The sequence below is a fragment of the Nicotiana tabacum genome, chromosome 19 (assembly GCF_000715075.1).
Source record: "Nicotiana tabacum cultivar K326 chromosome 19, ASM71507v2, whole genome shotgun sequence".
In the NCBI taxonomy this organism is placed as follows: domain Eukaryota; kingdom Viridiplantae; phylum Streptophyta; class Magnoliopsida; order Solanales; family Solanaceae; genus Nicotiana; species Nicotiana tabacum.
In genome coordinates, this window is record NC_134098.1 from 146244509 (window position 1) to 146270872 (window position 26364).

At 34.0% G+C, this 26364-nt stretch overlaps 1 protein-coding gene across 1 annotated transcript; it reads right to left on the bottom strand.

Moving 5' to 3' along the window:
- Window positions 1-4806: 4806 nt before the first annotated feature.
- On the bottom strand, window positions 4807-6044 carry LOC107814102 (AT-hook motif nuclear-localized protein 23-like). Its single transcript, XM_016639435.2, has one exon. The coding sequence runs from the start codon at window positions 5759-5761 to the stop codon at window positions 4943-4945; it is 819 nt and encodes a 272-aa protein (XP_016494921.2). The 5' UTR covers window positions 5762-6044; the 3' UTR covers window positions 4807-4942.
- Window positions 6045-26364: the final 20320 nt, after the last annotated feature.

Consider the following 26364-nt stretch of genomic DNA (forward strand, 5'->3'; position numbering starts at 1 on the left):
GGCTCCTCCAAGTTGGTCCCTCTGGGGGGATCTATTGGTCCCGTAAGAGGGATATTAAATGTGAAACCATGTTTCCTAGCTTCTTCCCCCATTCTTTCGTACACTTTTTGAAGGTTTTGATCGATCACATACGTCAAATCATTCAGATCATGAGGGTGCATGTTTTGGGGCACCTCTTGTCCACCCAACATGTCGTACATCAAGTTAGTGAACTCCTTGATTCTGTTTTCTTTTCTTATCTTCCTCAATTGATCCTCCAATTTCTTGATCCTTTGCCTAGTGAACCCTTCTAGGTTCACCTGCCTTTTGCTTTGCTCAATCTCCGGCAAAGCCCTAAACCTTTCAATGATTCTCATCACATGCTCATGTGATGGCCACACCTCGGGCTCCCTGTGGAAAGCGCTGTAAATGATTGCAGCAATCTCAACATCACAAAGAGTGCTGAGTTCAAGAACTTTTTTGAATAACCCTCTCTTTCTTTTCTTGTACGAGGCTTTCCTTTCGGCATCACGAATAATGAAAGCAAGCCTCACTTTCTTTCTTGCCATGGCTAAACAGGAGGAGGAGGAAAAGAAAATATGTTTGGATATTAGGGATCAAATGACTTTGTTGTTTGTTGTGTGATTCTTTGCTCAGAATTGGCTGCTATTTGTAGGGGGGGAAACTTTAGATTCTGTTAAATTTTTGGGCAGTTTGAATGGATCTTAGGTGTAACCATTTAACTATTTTGACATAAAATTAAATGAGGGTGGACTACGTACCAATTTAGATATTATAGCCAAGATCTGCTGCTGACCAATTTTTTTGGACATAGAGTAATAACGAAAGTGCTTGCTTATAATTTCAGTCATCAATAAAGTAAATAATTATATATACAATTTCTTTCAAAATTCAATTTTATATGGATGTACTAGAGACTGATACTAGCGAGCATTTTAAATAAAAGAACATGTTAAAAAATTATGAATTATGGTGGCTTCGAATTTTGAAATATTAATTTCGATAATAGTTGAATATGCGTAAAAAAACGATCCATTTAATGATTAATTTTAAATATACAAATATTTACTATTAGGTGGTGATATCTGAGTGCTTATAGCCGTTGTGGTCTTCATAGAAAGCACATTATTATTTCTCCAATTTAGCAGAAACCTTTTTTAATAGAAATATTATACTGCTTTCAAATATATTAAATTAAATAGTATATCTGCTTACATTTGTTTTCTGTACTCTCAGATACTCACCAACCTGTCACCCAACACATTGAATTTTTTTCTAAATTTGTTTGAAGCAAATCTATATACAATATATGCACAAAACACAGTGATTAAAACCAAGCGTTCACATATAGTGGGGAATAAAAGGAAAAGTTTTATTCAATTTAAGAAAAATACTTAAGAAGAAGAGGAATTAAGCACTGAATTGGAAAGCAATCGGAAGCATAGATTCATAAACACTATAATGCAGATTTTCTTACTACAATTCCAATTAAGTGAAATGGTAAATAAGTTAAATCTTTAATCATCTTGGGATTCTATCCTTTCTAGCTAATATCTATCTGTATAAGCCAATGAGGAAGAAGAAATAACAACTTCATTGAGTTTATGTCATTATATAGATTTAGCGGGTTAAATTTAACTTAACGGCTAAAACGTCACAATTTAAACCTAGTTGAATCTTCTTTCTCCGTATCAATTTTTAGTGTCAGTCAATCAAAATTCGTCATCAAGAGAAGAATAAGTCGTCTTGGCTTTAGGTTTAGCCAATCTTTTTTTTCCACGTATTTTCCCAATCCATATTATCTTCACTTTTTATCTATTAAGAAAGTCAATTCGTACATATAATAGTTTTCGCGAGTTAAATTTGATGACCAGTAGGTCACAATTTAAACCTAGTTAAATTTTTTGTTTCCTTTTATTCACCCTATAAGAAATCTACGCCATAATGTAGCTTTTGCGAGTTGAGCTTAATGGCCAAAAGATCACAATTTACACCTAATTAGATCTTCCGTCTTCTTCTATTAACCCTATAAGTAAGTTTATCTACTATATATCCTTTTGCGAATTAAATTTAACGGCAAAAAAGTCGCAATTAAAACCTAGTTGTATCTTCTGTCTTCTTTTATTAACCCTATAAGTAAGCTTATGCCATATTATATATCCTTTGAGAGTTAAAATTAACGGCCAAAAAGTCACAATTGAAACCTAGCTGTATCTTTTTTCTTTTACTGACCCTCTAAGTAAGTTTATGCCATACTATATATATATATATATATATAAAAGTTAAATTTACCGGCCAAAAGGTCACAATTGAAACCTAATTAGATCTTCTGAATTTCCTTAAAACCTTATAAGAACGTCGATAATTTATGTATGCAAACAAGGGGAGAACAAGAAAATTTTCTTGTACTTCACAAAATTAAGAGCGGCAAAGAAAGAGAGTATACGTAGGTATAACTTTGTTCTTGTTCTTTACTTTTCGCGTAATATGTAAATGAGAGAACACATATATCAAAGCTGGTATCTGGGAAAAACAATCTCTAGAAGTATTAGTTTATCTTTGTAAGAATTTTAATATAATGAAGAAACAAGTAGCACTCACAATAGTTAAATCGCGGAGATGTTTTTATTTTAAGGACAAAAACTTTACAACTTGTCTAGCAATCAAGAATTTAATTATTTGTTGTGACCGGTGAATTTCTCATCGACAAACTGCAGATACCTCTTAAGCTTCTTCAATTTTCCTTATATTATATGTTATCTAGTATTAAGTGTCTTGTGTCTTTAACAAATAACCTTCACCTATAAAAAAAACTTCATCATCCTTTTGTTTTTTTGTTTTTCATTTTTCTATCGTTGTGTCCCTTAATTGTATATTAGTAACCGCAACACTACAACTCAACTAACACAAGTGTTCATCAAACATCACTGCCATAGAATTAAAATCTGAGAGGTAATTTAGGACTTACATATTCAACACTCTAATAGAACACATGAAAGGGGGTTAACATTGGAGCAAAAATGCCAACCTAAATGAAGACAATTTATACTTATTTAAAGAAATTATGACAGACTAATCCCACCATTTTAAACATTCACATGGTTTTAGGTGTCTAATAGTAGTAGCATGTCTTTTCTTAAGAGTGATGAAGAATAGTTTTTAGCCTTCAATCTGGAGCAGCAACTACATCAAAAAGGGGAGAACTTCAAATTGCAGGTTATTGGTCAGCTAGCTAGAAGATCCGAATTCAACATGTACACATTCGGGGAGCAAAACAAAGTTGCAGATCTTTTGGCAAAGCAAGGAATTGCAGGATGCGTAATAAGATACTAGCATATTTAGCAGTTCCTCCTTTGTTTTAGAAGCATTGGAGACAAACAAATTAGGAACTACTTTTGTAAGAGCAACTACGAATCATAATATTACTATAACACACAGTGCACAAGATAGCACTCCATTTGTACTAATGCATATCAACATGTAATTGGAGTTCTATTGAATTAAAAAAAACAAACACAAAAAAGGAAAAGGGGGATTTTTATATTTTTGATAAATGAAAAAGGGAGAATAACCTAAGGCTAATTCACTATGAGCCTAACTTTTCAGCTTGGATTTACTAACATGCTCGTTGCTCTTTCTAAACATTCCAAGTGCTACCTCGAAGAACCCTTCTCAAGGGCAGAAGTGTAAGGTATGAGTTCATTCGAACCCAATAACCTTTGGACGTATCTTAATGTGTTTAAGAAATCACTAAATAAGTACAAGTAATTGATTTCAAACCCAACAAATCAAATGAGTTGTGGTAGAATCCCATACTCGAACGCATAAACTTGATTTCCTGAATCACGTACTTTATATATCCTATCAGTTTATATGATTGAATTTTTCACATTTTTCTGCTGTCAACCTAGAGACACTTTCACATCAAAGGTCTAAGCCAATTAGCCAAACTGGATTATAAAAGATTTGCTGACAAAAGGAAGTACTATAAGGACGAAAGGACCGGTTATTTTCTCTAGTTCTTTATTAGCTGAGTTAGACTAAAAGAGATTGCCTAACAATAAAGTAAAGTAGAGGACTTTGAGATCATCTATAAAGATTGAGCATCAAATTAATGAAATGTTTTCATGGTTAATTAGTGAATGGCTCCAATCATATCTATCATAAAAATTCACAAATTTCCTAGCAGGATGAAACCAGTAAGAAGTTTGGCTTCTTAACTGAAGAAAAAAAAAACGATAGAATATTTGGGTTATTATTCTATTGAACAACTTGCAATCACGTTCTTTACTTAATTTATCAACCTTGGAACTTTTTCCTTCTATTTTTTTTTTTTTTTGGGAAATCCTGAGAACCAGAAGAATTGATGTGCATCAGATCTAGCAAAACATTTATATATGATTCTCCTTTTTTAACATTAGTTTCATAAAACCACTAGATTTGACAGGATTTATATATGTTCGATCGAGAAACTAAAAGTATCCTTAAATTAATACTCATCTTTTATAGCCATTAGAGAAAAGTCTGAGAATAATAATTAAATTTTATTGCCATGAAGAGATAATAAACAAGAAGTTATTTTAATCACATCCTTTTTTTTCTTGGATAACAAAAACATGGATTATCTTATTATTCCATGGCTGAACAAGTTGCTAAAAGAAATGGTCATAGCAGACTTGGTTTCCAAAGATAAAAATAAAAAAGATAGATTAACCCTCAAAAAACAAGAAAGATTTCTAGTCGACTGCTTAGAAGTACCAACAAATTAAGCACACAAACAAGAAGGAAAAAGGAAAATTTCACAAATTCAAAAGGATAAATTTTCCAAACAGTCAAAGTAGCTAGAAATTAAACCAAGCTTAATAATGTACAAATAATATCCATTGATTTTTCTGAAACCTTTTTAACATCAAAAAGTAAAAATTCTTAAAAAAAACCTGACCTAATATTGTGGCCTGTTTGCTGAGTTCCCATTCCATCCTCCTCCACTTTCCATTGGAAGTTGACCATTTGGTGGCATATTGAGTGGCAAATTAAGAAAAGGAAGTCCAATTGATGGATCAGCAAAATTACCACTTCCACTTCCACCAGATGGTTGTGACACCCCAGTTTGTTGCATCTGAATTGACTCATTCTCTTCATCCAAAGGCAATCTCTCATAAGCAACATTAGTAAAAGATGAAGCAATTACAATAACTGGACCTGAAGCAATTAAGGCGCCCACAACATTTCCACCAACAACTTGACCTTGACCACCAGCTAAATATATTGTTAAGCTTGTTGCTCCTGGTGGTGCTGGTGGTGGTAAAAAAGATCCTGATAATGATAATATCTCAAACCTACCATGTAACGTCACCACTGAACCGGCAGCCGCTGGCTGCCGTATGGTGACGTTATTAACTGTACCGCTCCCACTCAGTATACAAATTCCTCTTTGCCTTTTTCTTGCATAAGTAGCAACTGATTCAAACACATCATGCCCACTGCTCACTTCCAAAATATGTGCGCGAAGCGCGTTCGCGCTTTCTCTAGTGATGATAACTGGGGGCTTAGGCTTGTTTTTCGAACCAGGTGGACGACCTCTTGGCCTACGTCCTACAACGTCACCACCTTGTTGATGAGAAGAGATATCGTTGTTGTTGTTGTTGTCATCGGAAAATTGATTATTCCGATTGTTTTCATCATCTTCGGAATCATGTGGTCTTTGGATATGATGAGGAAGAAAACGATGAGAAGCTGAACCTAAGTCTAAACCAGCCATAAACAACAACAGATAACAACAACAAAAGTAGTGAACAGAAAACAAAGCTATAATAAAGTATGATTTATGATATGATTAATAATAAGCAAAATTAAAACTCAAAGAATACCCACGAGAAAAATATACTTTTTTTGAAGTGAATATATATATTTTATGAAAAAACACAAGAACTTCAACCCTAGGAACGAATAGAAAACTAAAGAGAGAACAGAGTGGAGGATACAGAAAAGAAATGGAGAAGGAAGAGAGAAAAAGTGTCAAATGCAGCTATTGTAAAAAAACGAAAAGTAGTACATAGTAAGGGTATAAAATATAGCGAATATTTTTATCAAGAGATTGGTTGGGGGGAGGGGGTGGTAGAAATACGATTTAATTATTGTTGCTTTCGATAAGAATAATTTTTAGAATATAAAGAGGAAAGAAAACAACAAAAGATAAGTTAAGAGAGAGGTAATAATAAAGAGAAAAAGAAAACAACAAAAGATAAGTTAAGAGAGAGGTTATGTATGATGTACATCTTTTCATGTGAGAGAAAGAAACATGTCATGATAATAATCCATATAATTATCTAATGTATGGTATTCAGAAACCTCTGACCGAGAATTAAAAAAGATATATCTTGGACAAAGTTAATTTGCATCTTCACCTAAGTGAATGGTCATGTTTATAAATTAAAAAAGAAAAACATATTGTCGTGTTTATAGGCAATCATTCTTCCTGTTGAAATTAGAAATTTAATCGTAATGGGAGGGAAAAGTTTTGGAATTTCCACTTTGATTGGTTAGGATGTAATGAAAAACAAATACTGAAGATGCACTTTCTTAGTAATTATTTTCTTTTTAATAACTTCTGATATTCCTGCATCGCCTTTTTCTTTTATAAAAAACTAGTCTTCGGATACGTCATTTGCGCGTGTACTATATCAATGGGTATAAATATTAAAAATTATATAAATATTATTAAATAATATATTTGAATTATAAAATAAAATTTTAAAAAATATAAGCTCTTAAAAATGACTAATATTGATCCTATTTAGTGAGCAAAAAGAATTTTGATAGCTTAGTAATTTATTATTTATCCTTATTTCATTTTAACTTCGGATGAAAATAAGTGTCTAAGTAATATGTATTTTAGACAGGGCAACTAAAGAAATAAAAAAATAAGACAAATAAATTATGTAGCTAAAAGGCAAATATTCATTGCTGAGTAGAATTTAGCTATAGGTTTGTGATGGATCCTATTAGCTATGAGACGAATTTCAAAGCTAATTCTTATTTCTTAAAGTCAAATTCTGGAATAAATATTTTTTTTACCAAAAAAGTCCTTTTCATCTAGTTGACGAAATGTATTACAGTAAATTAAGGTATTGCATTGGAAACAATCTAAGTAAAATTTTAATTATTTTAAAGTCCTAAATATAAGGACTTCTTACTTAATTCAGATAAGGAAAGATTTAAAAATAATAAATTTGATTTGATTCAAACACCTAAATATTAGCAAGGAGAATAATTAAATAACTATTTTGTTTAATGTAAACTCTATTTTTAAAAGGGTAAAAAAGGCGAATGACATTTCGCTAAGAGTTTTCATATTTTTAATATAGTACTAGTTTTAGGGTACGCGCTTTGCGCGTATACCAATATCATGAGTATATAGTTTTTTTAAATATAGGTAACTTATATTAAATAATCTTTTTGAGTTATTGAACAAAAATTAACGAAACAAATCTAGGCTCCTAAAAAATATAAATATTGATCTTATCTTATTCAATAAATAAAGAAATTATGTCTTACATATGCGTTTATTGTAATTTCTTAGAACATATGTGGATATCTTATGCACATCCTTGTTATTTTGTTACCTAATACGAAAAACAAATAACAAGTTAAACTATAACATAATATTTTGCTCTATTTTTTATTGTTTTAACCGTCAATGCGCTTCTCGTAAAAATAAATTTATGTACCTTAAGAGTTTTATTTCAAATATAATTTTATTTATATAATAATTTTAAAAAAGAAATAAATTGATTATTTTGCTAATTACTCTCTCCTTTCTAGTGTATGTGAATATTTTTGCTTTTCAAGATTTAATTTGACTAACCTTTAAAGCTAAACTGAATTAGATTAATTTGATATTTTAAATTTAAAACTTAGATATTCAAAAACTATACGAGAAATACTATGAAGCTGCAATTGTTTCAATATGATAAAAAAATATTTAAAATTTTTTGTCAAAGGTTATATAGTTTGAATCTCGAAAAACTAAAAGGTTTTATATAAACTGAAATTGAGGAAGTAATTAATTCAAAGACTTAATTATTTGTTCTCAATATTAAAAAAATAATTTTATTTTTTTCCGCATTAGGGTTTAGTACTTTTACAATAATATAAAAATATAACAATTTTTGAACTCCTTCCCTACTCGAATAATATTTTCTCTTCATTATTTTTTGTATAATATTTGAAATCTACATTCGCGCGTTGCGCATATATCCTATCTTGATGAATAAAATATTATATTAAATATTATACTTGATACATAAACTAAAAATTTAAACTCTTGAAATTGAAGAATATTGATTATGCTTCCTTTTTAGTTTCAACAAAAATATATAGCCTTTAAAATTTTTAGAGCTTTTCTGGAAAAAAAACTTCAGTGTTTATTTTTGATTTAGTGATTTTTTTTTCGTTTACCTTTTTTTTTTTTTTTGGAGTATCCATTTATAACTTTGTTTGCTCTAAGTTTTTATGTCTAGCTTCATTCTCATCTTTATCTATTCATATTATTTTATGGATAAGATGATTGAAATAATAGTCTTTTTTAATTATTGAAAAATAACTTGCACCATTGATATGTACCTCGAACAGTTGAGATTGCAGTCTCTGCAATATTAGTTTCCTGTTTTGAGTTAGTTGTGTTGCTAAAATTAATCGTTATATTTCTTTAACGAAGACCAAAGAATCTTAACCCTAAAAAGAGTCCTTAGTGGTTAAAAAAAAGAGTCATAGGACTAAAAAGGTTTTTTTACTTAAACTTTTCCAAACGTTGCTTTTCTGTTAATAGATTTTTTATGTTACATCATTAATTAAGGAAGGATTTATGCAAGATATTTAATATTAAAACGTTGTGTACTTACCTCAAATAAGGAAGGATTTAATGTATTAATTTAGTTTATTTAAAACTCCTAAATATTAGGGAGAAAACTTAAAATTACGATTTTATCTAATATAAAATTTATTTTTAAGGGGCAAAATAGGTAAACAATATTTTGTTAAGGGCCTTCGTGCTTTTAATATAGTACTAGTTTTAGAATACGTGTGTTGCACGTGTAAGCCGCGTCTGTTAGAGTTAGTTTTATAGAATACATAGTTATAAATATTTTATCATATATGAGATAATAATATGTTATACACTTAATATCTCTTCATAGATACATTTCTTAGTGTATGTATTTTTTGTCGCTTCGGTTGCTCTATCTGACTAAAACTCTTGTTGTTGACATTGATATTCAACCTGAAAATGTAATATATAATTGCATAAGTGAGAAAATATGTGCAGCAAGTACAGTAAGAATTATTTAATCATGTGCTTTATTTATTATCATAGAAAAACTTGTACAGAATAAATATTTGGCTTAACTGAGCATCCTTGATGTTAAAAGATAGCATTGTGGAAATGCATACAGAAAAGAATTTTCTTAGTCAAAGTTATAATATTTCCTTTATTATCATGCGACTTGATTAGCCATAGGAAAAAGCAAACTAATTAAGTACACCAATATTTAGAGACTTAGAATTTAGAAACTTTGCAATCAATTTGATAATTTTTACTTCTAAATATGCATAACAAAGATAATTATTGGAAGAAAAAAATAGAATACTGATAGAGAAAAAAAATTCATGGAAAAATAAATTCAAAACAATACATACATTTAATCCTGATTTTGTTCCATCCATAACTACTTCCTCCACACAATTCACAAGATTACTGAACGTTAAGAAAGATACAATGAGCTATCAGCACAAAAATATTCATGAACTATGTTAAATTAATTCAAATTACGGCTATTATTCTTTAATGTAGTATCTTTTTTTTCTCCCAGTTTACTGATTGAAAACCAATCTAAAAGGTTAAATATAGATAGCCATCAACGAATTAAAGTAGTTCTAAACCCTACCAAAAGTTAGAAAAATGTAGTTCAAAATCGTATAAAAAATTTGAAATCCTTCAAAGTTATTTTTCATAAGGACAATAACAATTAATTGCTTCTTCCAAGCCTTATTTGCTTTTCAACATCTGTATCTTAAAGTATAAGCGAGTCATTGTTCCAGCTATCGTCATTGCAACAAAATTCTCCAAAACCCTATTGATAATATGGATTAAACACCAATATAAAAGAAAAAAATAGTGTTAGAAAATTATGAACCGCAATTAAAGAAGAATTGCTATCTAAATAAATCAACCTCAAAAAATTAAATTCTGGAATCATTATTTTTATGAAATATTACTGTATACGGTCAAAACGAATTTTCGACATTCGAATGATTAGTCGAGATTGGAACGTAATGGACCGAAGGTCGTCTTCATAATATCGAAATGAGATCTGAAATCGCCCACAGGTAATGTAGTTAGACAGTCTATTAAAACTATAAAATTGACTAACAATGAGGCCGAGTATGAGGCCGTGATTGCAGGTCTCGAACTAGCTAGAAGTTTGGGGGCCGAGGTCGTGGAGGCTAAATGTGATTCCCTCCTCGTGATAAATCAAGTCAATGGAACTTTTGAAGTTCGAGAAGATCGAATGCAGAGGTACTTGGATAAATTACAAGTGACTCTACATCGATTCAAAGAATGGAGTTTGCAACATATACTTCGAGAGCATAACAGTGAGGCCGACGCTCTTGCGAACTTAGGTTCGTCAGTCGAGGATGACGAACTCAACTCAAGGATTGTCGTGTAACTCATGAAATCGGTAATCGAAGAAGGTCATGCCGAGATAAACTCTACAAGTCTAACCTGGGATTGGAGAAACAAATATATATAGTACTTCAAGAACGGAAAACTTCCATCGGATCCAAAGGAATCGAGAGCTCTACGCTCAAAAGTTGCACGGTTCATCTTATCCAATGATGGAACACTGTTTAGAAGGACCATCGATGGTCCACTGGCAATATGTTTAGGACCGGGAGATACCGACTACATCCTACGTAAGATTCACGAGGGTACTTGTGGGAATCATTCCGGTGTCGATTCATTAGTCCACAAAATAATCAGACCAGGATATTATTAGATCAATATGGACAAAGATGCAAGAGAGTTCGTTCGAAAATGCAACAAATGTCAAAGACATGCAGCCATGATTCATCAACCCGGGGAACTCCTCCATTCAGTCCTATCTCTATGGCCTTTCATGAAATGGGGAATGGACATCGTCGGCCCCCTCCCAGCGGCCCCAAGTAAGCCTCAGTTTATTTTATTTATGACTGATTATTTCTCTAAATGGGTTGAACCACAGGCTTTCGAGAAAGTCAAAGAAAAGGAGGTGATAGACTTCATTTGGGACCACATCATATGTCGGTTAGGGATGCCATCCGAGATTGTATGTGACAATGGAAAGCAATTCATCGGAAGCAAAGTAACTAAATTTCTCGAAGACTATAAAATTAAAATGATCTTATCACCACCTTATCATCCCAGCGGGAACGGACAGGCTTAATCGACCAACAAAACTATCATCCAAAATCTTAAGAAAAGATTAACCAACGCTAAAGGAAAATGGAGAGAAATACTACCCGAAGTCCTATGGGCATACCACACAACATTGAAGTCGAGTACCGGAGCGACACCATTCTCGTTGGTTTATGGCGCCGAAGCTCTTATCCCGGTTGAGGTCGAGGAACCTAGCATCAAGTTTCGATATGTAACAGATGAGTCGAATAAAGAGACATGAACACGAGCCTAGAATTATTGGACAAAAAAAGAGAAGCGACTCTCGTTCGATTAGCCACCCAAAAACAGCGGATCAAAAGGTATTATAATCGAAGAACCAATCTTCGATATTTTAAAATCGGGGACTTAGTGCTAAGAAAAGTCACGCTCAACACCTGAAATTCAAATGAAGGAAAACTGAGTCCGAATTGGGAAGTGTCGTATCATGTTCTCGAAATCATCGAAAAAGGATCCTACAATCTCGGTGTAATAAATGGCAAACAACTACCAAGAAATTGAAACGTTTCGCACCTAAAACGATACTACTGTTAAGGTACGACCCTCCTATGTTCATTTATATTTCGAAATTAACCCTTGCAGGTGTTCGATCAGAAACAAGGATGGATTATCCAACTCGAAGCCTTTAGGCCTAAAAGCACACGTTGCACTCTTTTTCCCTTAGACCGGTTTTGTCCCAAAGGGGGTTTTCGGCAAGGTTTTTAACGAGGCAACCATTGATCGTGCTAACTTAGAACAATTCAACAGTACCCAAGTCCAATTTTCAATCAACCTCAAATACTTGGGGGCATTAAATTTGAATATATCGAGTTTGATTATCAAGTTTGATGTAAGGAAGTTACTTCATGACAACAGAGTTTCGATAGGAAAAATTGTAAGAGCCAAATGGTCAAAACGAACCATGCTCGTGTAGTTTGCTCGATCCCTGATACAAAACATGAACACATGTATAATGACATAAAGAGAAATTTCTTATTTACTGATATCTCATATCTCAAAATCCACCCTCTACTTCGTGATCTATTATGCAAACAGGCTTAAGGGCTGACCATTACCCCATAAATCAGGGACTACAAACCGAAAAATCAACGAGATCAAGCCCCACATAAGCCTAAAGGCTACATCACTTCGAGTTCGATCAAACATTCACTCGACTATTAAGCCTAAGGGCTACATCACTTCAAGTTCGAGCAAACACTCACTCGACTATTAAGCCTAAGGGCTACTCTTACTTCAAGTTCGAGCAAGCACTCACTCGACCATAAAGCCTACTAGCTACATTATTTCGACTTCGAGCAATCACTCACTCGACTATTAAGCCTACAGGCTATATTACTTCGAGTTCGAACAAACACTCACTCGGCTATTAAGCCTAAGGGCTACATCACTTCGAGTTCGAGCAAACACTCACTCGACTATTAAGCCTAAGGGCTACTCTTACTTCGAGTTCGAGAAAGCACTCACTCGACCATAAAGCCTACGGGCTACATTACTTCGAGTTCGAGCAATCACTCACTCGACCACTAAGCCTATGGGCTACATTACTTCGAGTTCGAGCAAACACTCACTCGACTATTAAGCCTAAGGGCTACATCACTTCGAGTTCGAGCAAAACTCTCACTCGACCATAAAGCCTACGGGCTACGTTACTTCGAGTTCGAGCAAACACTCACTCAACTATTAAGCCTAAGGGCTACTCTTACTTCGAGTTCGAGCAAACACTCACTCGACCATAAAAGCTTACAGGCTACATTACTTCGAGGTTCGAGCAATTACTCACTCGACTATTAAGCCTAAGGGTTACTCTTACTTAGAGTTTAGGGGTGTTCAAAACCGAACCGAAACCGAAAACCGAACCGAAACCGAAGCTTAATGGCTTATTGGTATCGGTTTAACAGTTTAACGGACGGGAAACGGATTAAATTTTTTTTATTAACGGCTTATCGGCTTGGGGGCGAATTATTTCAATTTTCTTAACGGATAATCCGTTAACCCGTTAAGAATATATATATATATATATATATATATATATATATATATATATATATATATATATATATATATATAAAATTTATTTTTATCCATATATATATTAAATAATCAAAAACCCTTCTTCCACTTCCAGTACTCTATCTATTACTAATTTACTATTAGACATTTAGTTATAATTTACTATTCCAGTTAGTTACTATTAGATAATTTTGATGCCATGTGTTATACCCAGTATTCTCTTCTATTTCTTCTGATAGTTATAAGTTGTTAATAGGCTCATCCCTAGAGATGATTCTACTGGGAAATACGCTGGAATATAGCTCTATATTTCTTCTATTTAGTTCTCTTCTTAGGTGCCATATTCTATAGACTGGAATGTAGTCTGCTGAGCATAGGAATTTTATTTTGAGTCACAGCGGTCAGCAAACAATCCGATAAACTGCCCGATAAGAGCTAAATCGATACCAATCCGCCCGATATCTTATCGGGTGGCTAGCGGATTATACATTTAAAAGCCGATAATCGATAAGCCAAACCGTTAAGAGTAAATAACCGCCCAATCCGCCCGATAAGCAGCCCTATTAGAGTTGGAGCAAACACTCACTAGACCATAAAAGCCTACGGGATACATTACTTCAAAGTTCGAGCAAACACTCACTCGACCATAAAAGCCTACGGGCTACATTACTTCGAAGTCCGAGCAATTACTCACTCGACTATTAAACCTAAGAGCTACTCTTACTTTGAGTTCGAGCAAACACTCACTCGATCATAAAAGCCTACGGGCTACATTACTTCGAAGTTCGACCAAACACTCACTCGACCAAAAAGCCTACAGACTACATTACTTCAAAGTTCGAGCAATCACTCACTCGACTATTAAGCCTAAGGGCTACTCTTACTTCGAGTTCGAGCAAATACTCACTCAACCATAAAAGCCTACGGGCTACATTACTTCAAAGTTCGAGAAATCACTCACTCGACTATTAAGCCTAAGGGCTACTCTTACTTCGAGTTCGAGTAAACACTCACTCGACTATTGAGCCTAAGGGCTATTCTTACTTCGAGTTCGAGCAATAACTCACTCGACTATAAAGCCTAAGGGATACTCTTACTTCGAGTTCGAGCAAACACTCACTCGACCATAAAAGCCTGCGGGCTACATTACTTTGAAATTCGAGCAATCACTCACTCGACTATTAAGCATAAGGGCTACTCTTACTTCGAGTTCGAGAAAACACTCACTAGACTATTGAGCCTAAGGGCTACTCTTATTTCGAGTTCGAGCAATCACTCACTCGACTATTAAGCCTAAGGGCTACTCTTACTTCGAGTTCGAGCAAACACTCATTCGACCATAAAAGCCTACGAGATACATTACTTCGAAATTCGAGCAATCACTCACTCGACTATTAAGCCTACAGGCTACATTACTTTGAAGTTCGAGCAAACACACTATTAAGCCGAAGGGATACTCTCACTTCGAATTCGAGCACACACACTCGGTTATAGAGACCACAAAGGTCCGACTTCGATCAAATTGCCTAAAGCCTCAAACTTATGAAAACTTTTATAAGGCAGGAATGAAACAAAATCTTCACAAGATAGAGAATAAAATAGAGAAAAATCGGGAAAGGAGAAGATATATATATATATATATATATTTACAACGTCTGATCAGTACCCTACACAAAAAATCAAAATGGTAAAAACCCTAAGTTTCCTAGTTATCTCTGGGGGCAATCTCTTCTCTATCGGGCTCCTCCCCGCTCTCAGACCCACTCTTGCTCCCATCATCATCATCATCGGAAGCCAAGGATCCAGCATCAACTTCAAGCTCTTTAGCCTTTTTTATCTCTTCGATAAGATCGAAACCTCAAGCATGGATCTTCTCGAAGGTTTCCCTTCGAGATTAGCATTTGGAGAGTTCAACAACCCAATGTGCTCGAGTTTGAGTGATCTCGGCTGCGTATCTCGCTTGTACTTGAGCGGCTTCAGCATCGGCCCGATAGACGGCCACAAATGCATCTGTCTCGGCCTTTACTTTTTTCGCTTCAGATTTTGCCTTGGCAAGTTCAGAAGCCAACCGAGCTTCGAGCTCCTCTATTTTTCTTGCTTAAACTGAGCTCTTCTCCTTCATGCCTTGAAGTTGACTTTTGGCTGATGATAATTGGGCTCGAGCAGTATCTTTTTCTGCAGCGAGGCGGTCCAAGCCTTCTTTCCACCCCAAGGTCTTCGCCCTTATCGTATTGACCTCCTCACGAAGCATCCCGGTCACCTCAAGCTTCTTCTGCAGCTGTGAGATTGAAATATTAGCCACCGTTCCCTAATCGAGCCCATGGGTTCTTCAGATTATCATTACTTGCTCGGTCAGGTCGGTCTGAAATTGGTGAGCCTTGGCCAACTCGGCTCGAAGATCTTTTATCTCTTCCTCTTTCTGCCCATTACGAAGTTTGAGGGAATTTCTCTCATCCGAAAGCCCTCAAAAGTCAGCCTCACGTCGGCTCAGCTCTGTCTGAGACTTGGAAAACTCCTCTTGATGAAGAGCTAAAGCCTATACGAAAAAAAAAAAGTTAGGTAGAAAATGGAAAAATATGACATCAACAAAGGGAATCGAGACTTACCCGATTCAGGGTTTGTTGCACCTCGAAGAAGAGACCCGACGCGTCACTTGGGGCGGCAGCATCCTCGATACCGGTAACAAATCATGAAAGGGGTCTTCTCCCTCATGGGCCCCGTCTACCTCTAGGGTCCCCAAAGCTTGGGCTTCCCGAATTGCCCCTTCGAAAAAAGCAGGGAGAGTAAGCGAGTCTTAGATTACTATTACCCCAAGCAAGTCGCTTGGGGCGTTCTCCTCAGTTTGAAGAACTTCACGGCCAGCCCCTTAAGATATACCCACCATTTGTGGACTTCGGTGGGAGGCTTCCTCGATCTCCAAAGACTCGGGGACTTTGCCCAAGCCCTTCTCTGATATCCCCTCAGTTCGAGATAGAGCCTCGTCAACCGCCATCGATCCAGCTGCTTTTGGAGCATCGATTGTTTTCTTCACGCGGGCCACCCGTATGGACTCGTCATTTTCTTCTTCTTCTTCTCCATCTTCATCCCTTAGACGCCAAATTGATTCTTCGGTCAAAAGGATGGTATTCTTCTTCGGCTTACGAGCCGTCCTTGTCTTAGGTTTTGGATCCTCGAAAGTAGAGGCCCTTTTTCTCTTATTGTCCTTCATCGGTTTCGGAACCGGGGTCAAAGTCTCTTCCTTGCCAGACGGGGGCCTCATGACCGAATCTTTTCCCAGGCCTACACACAAGAAAATTGGTTAAATATAAAAAAGATATTTCGATCGAATCATTGAAGACATGGGAAAGAGGATTACCATGAGTTTTAGCCTCTCATCGGCCCTTTGATAAGTCGCGCCACGAGCGCTCGACATATGTGGAGGTCGAAACCAGGTCATGTACCCAGCTATTAGGGTTAGGAATAACACCGGATATCCAAGCAACCGCTACATCAGGGAAAAGGATATCAGTAAGAAAGAAACGAAGGAGCAAAACAATAGAAGCTAACGGTAAAATTATACTTACGCCTCATATTCCATTCCTCGAGAAATGGCATCTTCTCGGCCGGGATTAGGTCGTAAGTCTTCACTCAAATGAACCTGCCCATCCAGCCTCAGTGCTTGTTCTCGTCTATGCTCGAGAACAACACTTTGTTAGCCCGACGCTGGAGTTTTATTAACCCACCTCGATAGAGGCGGGGGATGTACAATCTGATGAGGTGGTCAAGGGTGAAAGGCATCCCCTCGATTTTGTTCACGAAGAAGCGGATCAAAATAACGATCCGCCAAAAAGAAAGATGGATTTGGCCTAGGGTTATTCGATATTGACGGCAAAAATCGATGACAACAGGGTCGAGGGGGGCCAACGTGAAAAGGTAAGTATACACGCTTAAAAATCCTTTCACATAGGTAGTAATATCTTCTTCGGGAGTCGGGATAATCACTTCTTTGTTCTCCCAGTTGCAATCTTTCTTTAACTGATCAAGATGTCCCTCGGTTATCGAGTACATATACCTCGATACTGGCTCACATCGACCGGGGACCGGCGAGGCTTTATCGATCTTAAAATCAGAGGTAAAGACGCAACCCCCTCTTCCCCCGGGAACACACTCCTCAGGTCATGGCTCCTTCGGTGTTTTATCATCGGCGGGCCGCGAAGATGAAGCTTTTTCTTTTTGAGGAATAATTTTTTACGTTTTCGCCATTTAGATGTGAAGATTGTAAACAGAAAGAGATGACAAAGATTTGGTGTTTTGAAGTGAGATTTTGAAATGAGAATCACAGATTCGCAGATGAGAAACTTAGAAAATACAATAAGAACTTAGTAGATTTGGTGATTGGAGATCTAAAAGGAAAAATTGGTGAAGAGAGGAGCTATTTATAGAATTGGTAATGACGGTTCAATATTAGCAGCGGCCAACCATCTTCTGACACACATTTAATGCCTTGATAACTGAACCGACGGGACAGCTATCACGTACGTCATGGCCGAGTTCGATGCAAACGTCAGTGTATATCTATTCATTCCGTTGGAAAATTGTGTTATTTCTCGCCACACTCTTCCCGAGAAACGAGAGGACTATCTATACGATCAAAACCGATTTTCGACCTTCGAATGATTAGTCAAGATTGAAACGTAATGGACCGAAGGTCGTCTTCATAATATCGAAATGAGATATGAAGCTAGGTTACCAAGCTCAAGTTTCGGGGACCGATTAAGTACCGGGCTCGAAGTCAATGCCGAGCTCGATTCCAAATCAAACTATGATATGAGGCAATGTTATCGAGCTTAAGAGCCAGAGACCAACCAATACCGAGCCAAAGTCAATACCGGGCCTCGAGCCAATATCGAGCTCTAAACCTGAAAATCGACCAATACCAAGTCCGATCAAGATCGAGCCAAGAGACTAGAGCCGTTACAGCCGCACTAAGGGAGAGAATCTCGGCGGGAATTTGGGAAAAGCTAATCTATCATGAGATCCCCACTATATATTTTTAATTATATCTAAAGTAATATCCATCCACTATAAGAGGGATAACTATTATTTCTGTAGAGGATGGAACATCAAGGCATTCATACACTCTCATATTATTGATATTCAAAGAGAAAGACATACTGATATTCATATAGAAATTATCCCTTTTCGGGTTTTGTATATTTCATCTTGCTTGTTCATAAACCGGTTTCCACTCAGTTTGGTTTATATTTCATTCTTTATACAGTCAATACTCAATATATTTCTACTTACTTTCCGATTTGTGCCAAGTTATACCACATATCCTTAGAACTACGTATAAATTCAGCTCTATCCATTTTTCAGGTAAACAATTACTAACCTATTGCGTCAAACTATCAATCTGCAACTTATGCACATTTGCAGCATTAATTCATGTGGTTATTAGAGTTTAATAGATTCCAAATTACGAGAGAATTAAAGACAACGACTTCTAAACCTAGAAGGAACGAAGAGAATTTTTCCTGTGAATTTAAAGTTTAGTAGGTTTCGAATTATGAGAAGAAAAGGTCTCCTAAATCTAAAAGAATAGAAAAAAGTACTAAATATTAGGAATATTATTAAATATTTATTTCTAAATATTAGAAAAATAATTAAATTACTATTTTGTCTATTGTAAAATCAAGTTTTGAAGGGTAGAAAAGGCGAACGACATTTCGATAAGACTTTTATACTTTTAATATAGTATAGATAGATAGATTCGTACTATATGAAAATTATACAAACATGACTGGTTCGGTTATTTTATAGGTCAACTTCATCTAGAACATTTAAATCCATTTTCGTCTATCTTAAAAACTATAAATATAAAAAATAAAAATGAAAAAACTCAAACTACGGGTAATATTTAAAGAACAAATAGAAAAAAGAGCAGCCGAGATACACATTTAAAAAAAATGAGGTAGTTTCAATTTAGATGAGGTAGTTTAACTCGGCACGGAGTTTAAGAAAAAAAGAATATTTTTGAAATTTGTGGTCTTAAAAATTTAAGTGGTAAAAGCTTTGTGGGGCCATGACATTTTTGTGGTTATAAAAGCTTCTCCTTAGGGGTAAAATGGATAAAATAAAGAGTTTAAAGTTGAATTATTTCCAATATTAGAAATGTGTCATTTATTTTGGAACAGACTAAAAAGGAAAGTACCTCATCTAATTTGAAACGGAGAGAAAGTATCTCATCTAATTTGAAACGGATGGAGTATTTAAAACTAGTAATAAAAAATTTAACATAAGATGATAGCCAGAAAATCTCACTTGGTCTTCTGTTTTACCTGCAAATTCACTATCATTGCACCAGTATATGAAAGAATTTAAAAAAAAAACAAAAGTTAGAATATGAAAGCCAGAAACCGCTTTTTCCTCCTACTTGCTTTCCTTGAGGGATAATTTGATCTTTACCATTTTTTATTTTCCCTTAGAAATTTTAATAATTGCATTTTTGCATCCTTGATTCATATAGACCATTTCCATTAGCATAACCAATTACTTAAGTTATGTATGTTTAATTAACATTAATGAAATATACAAATGATTCGGTACTTGAGAGTGAAGACGCCTTTTTTCAGATTAAAAGGAAATTTGATTCAAGTATTCCATCAATCTTATTCTTTTTGCAAGCCAATCAAGGTAATTTAAAGATTAAAAGAATGATATTTAATGCAAGCATTCAGACAACTTGATAGAGGATTTATGTCTCACAAATGATTAAACAACTGCATAAGTTTCGTCTTGTCAAGTTTGAATATGAAGTCTGTCCACAAATTAAATAAAACTTGAGAAGCTTATCAATAAACTTTATTTTTGAAACAAATTACTTGTCAATTTTAGTGCTTTCTCTCACTCCCGTGATAGTAGTTTCATGTTTTGATTTGTCTCTTTTAGTTTTGATCAAGATTTTCAACTGGAAAACTAGGCAGTATAGTTTGAACATAAAAAATTCAATACAGTGTATTAGATAAGAAAAAAGTTTTTACTAAACAACTCTGTGACTTAAGAATCAATTAAAATTTTGCAGTCATATAATTCACGCTAACTTATGGGGAAAATAAGGTGCATGCTTCATGCAACATTTTCCATATTGGTTATACGTGTATCCATTAATGCTTATATACTAAGTCACCTCTTTTACTAATCTTATTCCTTCTCAAGCCCATAGTTATAACATTTTTTCTATCAACTCCTTATAATATAATATTCGACGCTTTACTAATATACTTATTATGCTTGTCAAACGAGATCTAATTTATTGATGAGATGAAGCAATTTTATAAATCAAATTGAAAAAAGAAAAAAAGGAGAGAAAGAGTAGTGGGGAGGAGATAGAATAAAATATATGATGAAGAGAATGGCCAGTGCGTTATGGAACTTAGAGCAAAGGAAGTCTTGTCTGGAAATCTTATTATCTTTCACCTGTCCATCCATGAATCCTAAACCTAGGAAACTCTGCACAAAAACTTTACCAAACTTTCACAATAAATGAATGAAGAAAAAAAAAAGGACAATTCCCATGACAAATTGATATCATCTCACAACGTTGTCAACAACCGAAGCTTTTTGAATATCCAGTGCCATATTGTTGCTTGTCTCTTAATTAGCCCCCCAACCTCACCTAACTAATCCTCCACTAACAACATTTTCTAGAGATGAATTTAGAATTTTAATTTTATGTATGCAATATTTGAGGTTCATATCTCAAAATTTAGTGTATTTTAAAATTGCGAACTCAAATTTAATATGTATCGACATTTTATATATTTATATTATGCAGCAAAATATTGAATTCAGATAAACTTGATGTCAAAAGCAGCAACCTCCATTGTCCGAGGGTGCTCTTTTATCCCCTCCACGGCACCACCTACCATAGCTAAGCAAAGTTTGCTTAACGTGTATTTCTTTCTAGAGAAAATGTTAGTAGTAACTGAGGGTTGGAAACGAAAATTTTGGTTTAAGTTTCGCCCGATTCCATTTTTCAAGATTAGTACTCAAAACTTTACACTGGGTTCATTTGTGTTGAGACCAAATGTACATGTCTATATTCCGCGCTCAAAGTCAGTGTTTTGAACTACTTGTATTATCACTTCTTTCATGGACATACTAAGACAGATCACCTATATATTAAAGTAAAATGACTGTACATAAATTGCATGTTTAGTCCACATAAGTAGTTCGAGGTTGCCTAAACAAGTTCGACGTGCAAAAAATCTTCAACTTAAGCATTTAAAATACAACAACAACAACAAAAAAAAAACCAGTATAATCTCATTAGTGAGATTTTAAAAGGATAGTGTGTATGCAAACCTTACCCCTACCCTGGGGTAAAAAGGCAGTTTCCAATAGACCCTCGACTCCTTCCCTCCAAGAACTCTTCACCTTGCTCTTAGGGTGACTCGAACTCACAACTTCTTGCTTTGAAGTGGAGGGTGCTCTCCGAGAGAATAACCCACTCTTCTAAAAATAGTAGAACATAAATCCTCTATCTCACTCATCATAACTAAATAATTTTAGTACGACGTTGAGGTATGTGTGCTTCGGAAAGGATGCAGGTAGGGGTGAAGTTATGTTTATTAAAATGCTGGTTCAAAAAATTATACTACAATATGCAAATAAGATCATAAATTATTAAAACTCTTTAATATAGTATAAGAAATTTTGTAACGTAATGATATAAGTGGTTCAACAATTTGAATCAAAAGCGTGACATTTCCTGGATATTTTGAATCAAGAGGCGGATTTAAATTTTATGTATTTGACTTTTAAAATTTTTAATATATATTTTTAAAATTACAAGTTCATATTTATTATTATATTTACAGTGATTTTAATAAATTTTTATGTATTTTATATTAATTAAGTTTAAATGAACCCACTAGGGTTAGGGTCACGTGAAGTGTTGAAGTCGAGAAGGGGCAAAGCAGCTTGGAGTTGGGGAGTGAGGAGTGGAGGGGCACGAGGCAGCAGTCACTTTCATGTCTTCTAAGAATCAGTCAAAAACCCTTTAATTTGACCCGCAATAACCGCTTCCTTTTATCTTTAGCCTATGGGCCCCACAAAATCGACGTGGCTAAACCCCCACCTCCTCTCACGTGAACTTGCCTCCCAGGTTGCTGTCCACATGGCCTCCTTTTAGCTAGTTTTTATTTATTTATTTATTTAAATACTTTTGCGTCAGTCCTCACTTTCTAGTCTAATCTAATCTCCAGTCTCCACATGGTTCATTCAAAAGTTAAATCCAAAGTTTAACAATCAAAAAATGACACTTGATTTTTTTAGCTAGTAATTCCTACTTATTACAAGAAGGAACACAGGCACCTCTGCGGTCAACTTGTGTGTTCGTTTGAATTTCTTACTTTGTATGGGGTATTTTTGTACATTTCATTAATTTACAGCTCAACTGTCGACTTTTTCTGTCATTGGCCAACACGTGGACTCCCAATTCCTCAAATCTAAAAAACGCTCACCGTCAACATGTCTGTTTCACAAAGACATTTAAGTCTTTTAGTATCCTCTGTATTTATGCCTGGAAACTTGCTGAGAAAGTGGGGCCTCCACCCACATTTTGCAGGCACGGCACGCGCTCAATTTATCGGCAAGTCTATCAATTCTCTTATAAGGTGGGCCCTGCTTTATTTAGAATTCACTTAATCTTATTCATCTATACCTCATAAATTTCACCCCTTTAAACGTGGCCCCACGTAATTCCATTATTCTTGTGCAAGGACTTCCTTAAACTTCAAATATAGTATAAACATGACATGCTTTTTCAATTTCCCATATAAGCTTAAAGAATTTAAACCGAAAGTAAACTAAGATATATAGAATTCAAATTCATGTTCCAATATTTTAAAAAAGGTAGAAAGTTGTATTTTGTTAGAAATATTTTTTGAAATTATAAGTAACTTTAGTTAGGTTTTCTGCCAAAGAATTTGGATAATTGTTGACTTAATATTTCGTTTGGACTCTTAAGATTTAGAGTGAAAAAAGTAAAGTGATTTATACAAATTCAAAAAGTATCTTTTTTTTTTAAAGAAACCAAACTTATCAAAGAATTCTAAATAGGTTCCTTACCAAATATTCGTTATAGTATACACTAGCAATTACGTAAAACTCGAAGACTATAAGCGAAATCAGTTTAACAAGCCAAGAGATTGGTTATAAATATGTCTCAATGCATTTCCTAAGCTATTAATAGGTTTCCTTAGTTTGTAAGGTAAAAAGTGGTAAAATTTCATATGTAACGTACAAGATGAGTTTAGAGATAAATTAATTTGGCTAAAGTAAGTGTTGCGTTAGAAAACAAATATGCATTAATTATATTTTTGAAATCTATCTGTAATTCAATAAATGATCTATGAGGATATATAAAGAGTAATTTGAGAAGGTATAAAGTGTAACTTAGTTAAATAATTTTTATTATACTATTAAATGATTTACTTAATCGATATCCAAAATATTAAAGGATATTTGAACGGGAATATAGCATTGCTTGCCTATTTATAATAGTTTTTAGTAACTTAACATTGTAAATAAAAATTGGTATTATAAGTTGAGCGGATAAGTCAAGCGGAAGATTTACCAATGTTAATTAGAGAACCACGATAATGAAGCAAACATTTTTTAAGCAGATTTTTACGTAATTGTTAGAACTAATAAAATTGTGATATTTATTTTCGTTGGGAATATTTTGAAGATGGACTCTAACACGGGAATTCTTTTATTAAAAAAATTATATTATTATTCTAATATTTAAAGGAAGAATTAACCTATAGAGCACCTCACCCAACCACTTAAACTAAAAATAATCAAAAATTTTGTAGTATGTATCATCCATGGATAAAATATGTATGACTATGTACAATTATTACATAAATAATATATATCACCCAAAAAATAAATAATTAATAAAATTAATAATTTTTTGTAAAACCCCAACATAGTATGATTGGGCTCGTTTGCAAATATCACTTATTGCAGGAGCCGCGAAGGAGGAATTGCGGATCAGAACTCACAATAGCAAATGGATCAGAGTATGTAATCGTATTTGATATAAGTAGCCAGATCCACATTTTGTTTTCTTAATGAATCTCGTAAAAACAAATCTTAAATATGATGTTTTTGCCTTTGAGAAATATTATAATTCTCATAAAATAAGCATTGTTTGATTGGCAAGATTAGAAAAAAATAATTACCGCATAAGCATTATTTTAATTGGTTGTGCAAGAAAAATAATCACCGCATACACTAATGTAGTGTTTAATATGCAAATATATATGTTGTTTCAGTAGAAGAGCAAGAATTTTATTAAAGAAATTCAAAACATAAATAAGTAAATGCACGAAAAAGCTTAAATATTCTTTTCACGTTGGAAATAATATTGTGGTTTTATCAAGTGCTTTTGTGTGATCACTTCCCAAACAAATATAGATTTTTTCAAAACAGAAAATCCAAAATTACAACTAAAATTATTAACAATTTATATAATTACATTGGAGATCCACAATAAATAAAATATAAAAACATATTAGAAAAAAAAAACTAAATACAAGGAAGAGATGATTTTAGAGTTCAAAGAGATAAATGCAAACGAAATATTTTAAAAAAGAAACAAGGTTAGTCAAAAAGTGCAACCCGAGTCCATTACAAGAAGGGGGCTCATTGGGCGATGAAAAGGACTAATTTCATCAAATATAGAATTCACGCTTTACAAGATTTACTGAGTAGATAAAGGAAATAAAAGAATTTTGAATACTGAAATAAATAAAAAAGAAAAATCTTCTCCAATTTTAGACCATAACCTAGAAATATTAATATGAAGACGAAGATTAAGAGACTCAATTTAAATTATACAAAGAAAAACTGTATATACTAGCAACTTTCTAAACGTTAATTTATTTTTTAGACTCTTGTGTGCATCTCACACAAAACTTACATTGGTAATCGAATCATAACTGAAGCTTAAACATTCTACTCAATAGTTACAACATCTTACACATTCTTCATGAATTTGTTCAAGACTTCTAAACTTATTTGAGATTCTTAGTTATAGACTACTCCAGTATTACCTTGAAAACCTATAGTTGAAACGTACTGTGTTTTTGAAAATTCAAGAGGAATAAATGTGTGAGAATTGCAAACAAGCTACTTAACAATATTTTTGGAAGTTTAAAATAAATTTTTAGTTATACTTTTATGATAATGAAAATAACGTCATAAAATTTGACCGTCTTAACTATGCAATTGGGCCCGGGCGTAGCTCGGGCTAATCGTACTAGTAAGAATACAAGCATGAATAAAATGTTGGATTACAAAAATAACATTTTAATATTAAGCATAATAACTAATAATAAAAGAACATAATCGAAATTCTAGACATTAGCCATGTAATCCTATTTATTTTAGGACATAATATTACACGTTATGAATCCTACATGATTATTGTTCAAATTGAAAAAATATATAATATTAAAAAGGCCATACAAGTATTACGAGTAAAATTATTTTTCAAATTAAAAAAAATATATAATATTAAGAAGGCCATAGAAGTGTTTGAGGAAACACAATCAAAGAAAAAAATATTATGGCTAAAGTGTTTAGCCACTCAAATTTTAATGTTTAGCGACGATGTACTTCGTAGCTGTATATGCATAATATTGTAGTGCATGAACAAGAACAAACTTTGAAGTTATAAAGAGTCGACTCCGGTATAACGGGATTATTCTTTGTAGATGCCTCCGGCAGAATCGAAATAATATTCCTATGTCATGCATTACTTGCAAATATCATATTAAGAGGCATGATACCATTGGCAATAATTA

Coding starts and splice junctions, on each gene's coding strand:
- LOC107814102 (XM_016639435.2), bottom strand. CDS start 5,761: ATGGCTGGTTTAGACTTAGGTTCAGCTTCTCATCGTTTTCTTCCTCAT.